Source organism: Xenopus laevis, chromosome 4L (assembly GCF_017654675.1).
Source record: "Xenopus laevis strain J_2021 chromosome 4L, Xenopus_laevis_v10.1, whole genome shotgun sequence".
NCBI classification, from domain to species: Eukaryota; Metazoa; Chordata; class Amphibia; order Anura; family Pipidae; genus Xenopus; species Xenopus laevis.
Window position 1 is genome coordinate 34,999,477 of NC_054377.1, and position 6,729 is coordinate 35,006,205.

Sequence of the window (6,729 nt, forward strand, 5' to 3'; positions counted from 1 at the left end):
TTTGACACCCAAAACGCTCAACTTCAAATTGTAAAAGGGACATCTGTCATTGACTTCTGCATGACCTCAGCAGTTTGCGATAGAGGGTTTTTGAATTCTGACATTTAGCAGCTTCGGGGTATAATAAATCTTGAAATATTCAAGATTTTTTTGCCCAAAAAAACTCAACCAGAAAAATTCAAGGTTTAGTAAATACCATAGATGTTGAAAAAATTCAACATTCCAACAGGTCTTTAAAAATTACAATTTGTGATAGTAAAATATTCAGTGCAATATCTGCATCAATATTAAATAGAGAAATACCATTTACTATGATCCCATAAAAGTGTCAAATTCCCCCTTTTTTTAACTAAAATGAATCTACTGTACACTGTTACACAAGAGATGGTATCTGCTATGTATTTGCAATGAAATTCTGCAAGATAGAATATATCCTGTACCTTTACTTTATTCCCCTTGGCTTTTCTCTGACCTGACTACATGAACACATTATAAAGAATATTTTTTTTTAAATTTGTGAGTTTGTATGTGAACAACAAAGGCAGCAAAAACAAAATCGGATGCTCATAAATATCCAAAAACATGCAATAAACCTGTAAATAGTCCTTGAGTCTTGTATTGGACGCACAGTGACTAGAAATGAAAACGGAATTCCCACCTTTTTAAGTTCTGTAATATAAAGGAAACATTTAGAATCCTGCTATAAACATGGGAGTTGCAGACAGCATTACTTGCTTACAAAACCCCAATTACAACAACCAATCATAGACACGGACACTTGCATGGTGGAGAATGGCCGCAGCTGTTGTTTATTAAATATCATATCAATCAGAACATTAATATTGCTAATGATACTAATACCTGTTCATACATATCTTCCCAGCCAGCCTCTGCATCAGATCTCTGCAGCGGACCGCCTTAAAGCTTGACCACAAATATCCTTAAGCCCCGCCAATTTTTTTACCTAGCCAGGAGCATACCTCCACATGAAACTTCACTATAAACAACAATTAACTGCTGCGACAATATTGTTTTTTTTTTTTTATATATGCATTCATATATTATATACCATAACAGGGTGGGTGGGTGGGATTTCCAAGACGATCCTCTCACGTCGGCTGCCGGCGAAGAATGAAGAGTGTTCGCCGGTTCGTCCTTTTATAGCCGGTCTTCGCGGCTTTTCCTGTGAAGCCACGCCCCTTTTTTGAATCGACCAATCAGAAGGCTTGGGATTGAAAATTGACCAATCGGAAGAGAGGTAAGTTTTTTCCACAGAACTACACGAGGTAAGTAAAAAATACATCAAACGGGGGGGAGCTGCCGCACTCCCATGTTAGGGGAGGTTAAGTCACTCCCCGTTCATGGGAGTTGCAGACAGCATTACTTGCTTACAAAACCCCAATTACAACAACCAATCATAGACACGGACACTTGCATGGTGGAGAATGGCCGCAGCTGTTGTTTATTAAATATCATATCAATCAGAACATTAATATTGCTAATGATACTAATACCTGTTCATACATATCTTCCCAGCCAGCCTCTGCATCAGATCTCTGCAGCGGACCGCCTTAAAGCTTGACCACAAATATCCTTAAGCCCCGCCAATTTTTTTACCTAGCCAGGAGCATACCTCCACGTCAAGGCCAATTAAACCATTACATTGGCCTTGGCCATTCCCCACACATGTAAAGCTCTTTCAATTGCACTTTGGAATCCCATGTTCAGAATGTCAAAACCGATATCTGACAAATGTACCCTGTCCGCACGATACAGGCCTTCAAAACCTTGCTCCAACTCATAGTGCCTATAAACCAAAATATTAACTGTCTTGGAAAATTTTGAGATAGCAAAATTGAGTTTTTTGCGGCATCTCTCAAGGGGGTGAAAGCCTGCATCTTGAAGCCAGACTAATCTGGGCACAACTTCAGACCAAATTATCACAGTATTGGGAAAAATAAATCTGATCTGAGCAAGGTCTCTTTTTATATTACGAATTAAATCAATGTTTCTACCCTTTCCAATGTCATTTCCAGCTAAATGGATCAGAATAATTGCTGGGAAACCCCAACGAGATTTCATTTGCAAAATTATTGGTAATAAATCTGGCCATTTAAGGCCTCGAATGCCCATCCAGACAATTCTAACATCTTTAATGCCTAAATTAGTTGTGTAGGTTCGTTGTTCTGCTCTAGCTCTCGCTCTGTGGACGAAAGAGTGTCCAATAATCCAGACCAAAGGAGGAGAAACTGTAACGAAAAAAGGTAACACTTACTAAACCAGGGTAGGTCTGACATAAAGTTGATACCTAGAGGAGTTCCATCTGTCAAGCCTTTTGATGAACTCTTCTCCTAAACCCATCAATGAGGCTTGTGTGGCAGCTCCAATGCGAAAAGAATGTGTGTTATAATGGTCAGGTGGTATACCTAGCTTACTGACAGCTCCTTTGAGAATTTTCACAAATTGAAATCTTGTAAGAAAAGATCCATCACTGTGTATAAAGAAAGGGCCAGGAAGGCAGGGTCTGACTTGCTGATAATGTCTAAAAGCTAATACTGGACATATTGACTGTTCCGTGCTATTACCAAGCCAAATGGTTGTCCCTCTTCCTACTTTATCCGTTTTTGATTTTTTTAATATAATCTTTAATTTGCCCTCAACCAGATGAATGTCTTCACTCCCAATACCCCCTGGGGATCTTTTACTCTGAGAGACCGACTCACTTACCCGAAGGGCACCAAAGAACGACACAGAAAATAACAACGTAAACAACATTGTTTCAAACTGAGAATAGCATATTTGAGGTAGGACCGAAACGAGATCTTTCAACAATGATAATGTGATGGGTCTCCTAATGTCTACAGATCGTGTAATCCTACCAACACCCCGAAGAATTTGTTTAACCAAAAAGGATTTAGTTATGTCAGCCTCACCTTGAACCTTTAAAAAGAAAGATATGCCTGCTAATTTTTTAGTTATAGCTGAAAGAGAGTACTGAGCCTCAACTTGCTCCAGTACAAAAGACAATAAGACGTCACTGTCCCTTTGATAATGCTCTTTAGGAAAACTTGTTTTGAACTTCATCCACTCATTCCAGCTTGCGATGTAAGCATGCCAGGTTTTGTCTGCCAATGACATACTTAACCATTTTGAAATTCTGGCAATACTAAATTCCACAGATGTTGGGGGCATGGTGTTCCTTCTTTGTCCAAATAATTGGCGATTTCCCAGAGCTCGTTGAACTGAAATCGAGATAATGCGTCAGCCACAACATTGGTACAACCAGGGATATGCTTTGCTTGAATCAAAATGTTAAATTTAAGAGCTCGGAATACTGCCTGCCTAAGTAATCTCAGTACTGGGGGGGAGTTAGAAGATAGATTATTAACAACTTGCACCACACCCATATTATCGCAGTGCCAAACAATACGTTTGTTAGCCAATTGGGGGCCCCACACTTCCAAAACAACTAACAGTGGAAAAAATTCCAGTAACACTAGATTTTTGGTAAGCTTGAGTTCTACCCAGAAAGATGGCCACGCATCCGCAATCCAATGTGTGCCAAAGATAGCACCAAACCCAGCTGAAGCCGCGGCGTCTGTATACAGATTCAAAGCTGCATTCTCGAACAATTCTCCTTGCCAATAAGAAATGCCATTGAAATTCTCTAGAAATTCCTGCCAAACAATCAGGTCATCTTTAACCACCTGAGGGATTCTTATGTGCCAGTTAGGATTATCTAGGCCAGACGTAAGTGCAATAAGTCTCCTGTTAAAAACCCGACCAATAGGAATAACCCGTGTAGCGAAATTCAGATGTCCGATCAAGGATTGTATGTGTTTTAATTTAACCTTTTTAGATTTTAAAGTTGCGTTTAGAATGCTTCTCAGCTTAGCTACTTTTCCTTCGGGTAAGCGAAATTCACGATTTACAGTATCTATCTGAATACCAAGGAATTCTAAAGTTGTAGTAGGGGGTATTGTTTTTTCAACAGCTAGTGGAATGGCAAATTTCCTAGCAAACCACGTAAAAGTACTTAACAAAATTCCACATGAACTAGAATCTGCAGGACCGACAAATAGGAAATCATCTAAATAATGAATAACCCCCTTAGAACCAGTTTCCCATTGAACTACCCATTGCAAAAAGGATGCAAAGGCTTCAAAATAAAAGCAGGAAAGGGAACAGCCCATTGGGAGGCATCTGTCAAAATAGAAACTGCCTTCATAATGAAAGCCTAAAAGCTTATAACAGTCAGGGTGTATGGGCAGTAGCCTGAAAGCCGATTGAATGTCACTTTTAGCCAATAATGAACCTTGACCAAATTCTTGAATTATCGATATTGCCTGGTCGAAAGTCGTATATGAAACTGAAGATAATTCCTGACCAATTCCATCATTGACAGATGCCCCCGAAGGATATGATAAATGGTGAATTAAGCGATAGCTTCCTGGCTCCTTCTTCGGTACAAGTCCTAAAGGCGAAACTCTGAAATCCTCAAATGGAGGATCATCAAACGGGCCATCAATTCTGCCCAATCTAAGCTCCTTCTCAATTTTTTCCTTAACTACTTTTGGGTTTAGCTCAATTGATTTTAAATTCTTGGGAAATGATATGAGGGTTACAGGATCTGCTGATGGTATCCAAAAGCCAACTTCAAAACCCTTCTCTAAGAGGCAGGCCATCTGGCGCTTTGGATATAGCTCTAGGTATTGGCGCATTTCTGGTAACCTCACTGGGGTTATCTGACTTACTGGAGTCCCTACAACTGTGCTTTGTAGCAAATCGTTTGATGCAACGAAAGGCAGGATGGTTGCCAGCACAATGAGCACATTCATGTTTATATCTACAGTTTGCCTGAAAGCGGCAAGTTGACTCATTGAATGCCCAGCAAGCATTGTATTTCACAGGAGTCTTGTTCCCCGGTAATGGAACTAATGGCTGTTTGGGAATAAGCATTCCCATCCAAAGGTCAATATCCTTTGAACCCCAAGATATTGACTTCTGAATGGACATTTTCTGTCTGAATCTATCATCATACAAAAACCAGGAAATACCCCCATATGCTTCCAGAATAATGTCAATGTGTTTAAATAGGCCTGGACCTAATTGTGGGTGTTTTTCACACAATACATTTGAATAAATACAAAATGCCTGTAACCAATTAGTGAATGTCCTTGCCACAGGCCTGCGTCTGTCCATTTCAGGATCTGACTGCTTAACTTGCTTGCCTAAAAATTCCTTTGATGATGGCAACAGTGAGAGCATGTCAATATACTCCCCTTTTGTGATTTTTTCCTTTATGGCCTGTGGCAAGTGCAAACCCAAAGGTGTAGCATCACAGAGTATTGAATCTCTAAAAGCAGTTTCAGCTACTTGAGAAGACACAGCCCCTGTGCTTGTATGCGTTGACGCCGCACCAGGGGTTAACAAAGCTAACAAAGATTTTATGACATCAGTGGCAGCATAGTTACCAATCACTTGGATGGGTTGACTCTCCTCCTGAGGGGTAAAACCAGCAGGCTGGGGTGCGCTGTGGGTGACAGATGGTGATGTATGACCCCTGATGGCAGGTGGCAGAACCGGGTGCCCTATAGTGTTACAGCTGGAGGGCCCCGGTTCTGGGCGGCTTTGGGGGCCCCTGCTGACCTGGTGCCCCTCATAGGAGCTGCCGGCTGCCGGACCTCCCCCGGACCCTGTGGAAGGAAAGGGCCCTGAAGTGTTAAAGCTCTTTTGATGGAGCGGCCCACCACTTGCAACAGCGGCGGAACTCACTCGCGATGAAGGGGGGGAAGCCGACGGCCAAACTCCTGTCTGCGGCGGGTCAGCGACGATCCTCTTCTTGGCGGAGACCGCTGACGTCATCTGGGTTCTCTTCTTCGCCGCTTGTTTCCCTCTGGTGTTCCTCTTGACGGCGACGATCCGCCTCTTTCCTGGTCCGCGTGAAGCTGGGGTGCGCTGGATGGCGACGTCAGATGCGGCTCCTGAAGATGACGCAGCTTCCTCTGACGGCGATCCTGGAGGCTCTGCAGTCGGAAGTGATGTCACCGCTGTCGTCGTCGATGATGCGAGCTGGCACTGCTGAAGGAGCGTCTGGATGTCTTCATGTCCCGCCTCCGCCTGGATCCATCGAAGGATGTCGCGAAGTCTGCCGTCGGGATTCTCTTCAGCCATTTCCAAGACGATCCTCTCACGTCGGCTGCCGGCGAAGAATGAAGAGTGTTCGCCGGTTCGTCCTTTTATAGCCGGTCTTCGCGGCTTTTCCTGTGAAGCCACGCCCCTTTTTTGAATCGACCAATCAGAAGGCTTGGGATTGAAAATTGACCAATCGGAAGAGAGGTAAGTTTTTTCCACAGAACTACACGAGGTAAGTAAAAAATACATCAAACGGGGGGGAGCTGCCGCACTCCCATGTTAGGGGAGGTTAAGTCACTCCCCGTTCATTATGTTTCTCTCTAGTTTTTGCTTGTTAGGCTGTGCTATATGTTGAAGAAATAAATCTCCTGTGTTATCAGCAAAGTGCAATGTGTTTCTGCCCCCCCCCCCCCCAGCTGCCCTCTGGTTAAGCTGTTGGCAAGGCCCTGTAAGGGAATTGGATAAGGACAAATTGCAACTGTTCATAGCAACCCTTTATAATTCACTGCTCTAAGCTACTCTACACTCAGCTGGGTATATATCTGGCTGCAGGCAACATGCATTAGGAGGTTTTTGCTTTTGTCAGCAAAAAAG

General features: G+C 42.8%; 1 protein-coding gene across 2 annotated transcripts; it reads right to left on the reverse strand.

Annotated features, from left to right (window-relative positions):
- Positions 1–783: 783 nt before the first annotated feature.
- LOC121402988 lies at positions 784–6,522 on the reverse strand. 2 transcript variants are annotated; one of them, XR_005966924.1, is made up of 3 exons: positions 5,475–6,522; positions 1,634–3,242; positions 784–980 (listed from the first exon to the last, which is right to left on the reverse strand). XR_005966924.1 is itself a non-coding variant. In XM_041590110.1 (2 exons), the coding sequence occupies exons 1-2, from the start codon at positions 6,382–6,384 to the stop codon at positions 2,275–2,277; spliced, it is 1,878 nt and encodes a 625-aa protein (XP_041446044.1). In that variant the 5' UTR covers positions 6,385–6,522; the 3' UTR covers positions 1,093–2,274. The 2 variants fall into 2 exon arrangements, 1 of the variants encoding a protein (XP_041446044.1); XM_041590110.1 differs by lacking the exon at positions 784–980 and having other exon boundaries at positions 1,093–3,242.
- Positions 6,523–6,729: the final 207 nt, after the last annotated feature.

Coding starts and splice junctions, on each gene's coding strand:
- LOC121402988 (XM_041590110.1), bottom strand. CDS start 6,384: ATGTATTTTTTACTTACCTCGTGTAGTTCTGTGGAAAAAACTTACCTC. Junction 3,243..5,474: donor TCAACCCATCCAAGTGATTG/GTAACTATGCTG, acceptor TCTCGATTTCAG/TTCAACGAGCTCTGGGAAAT.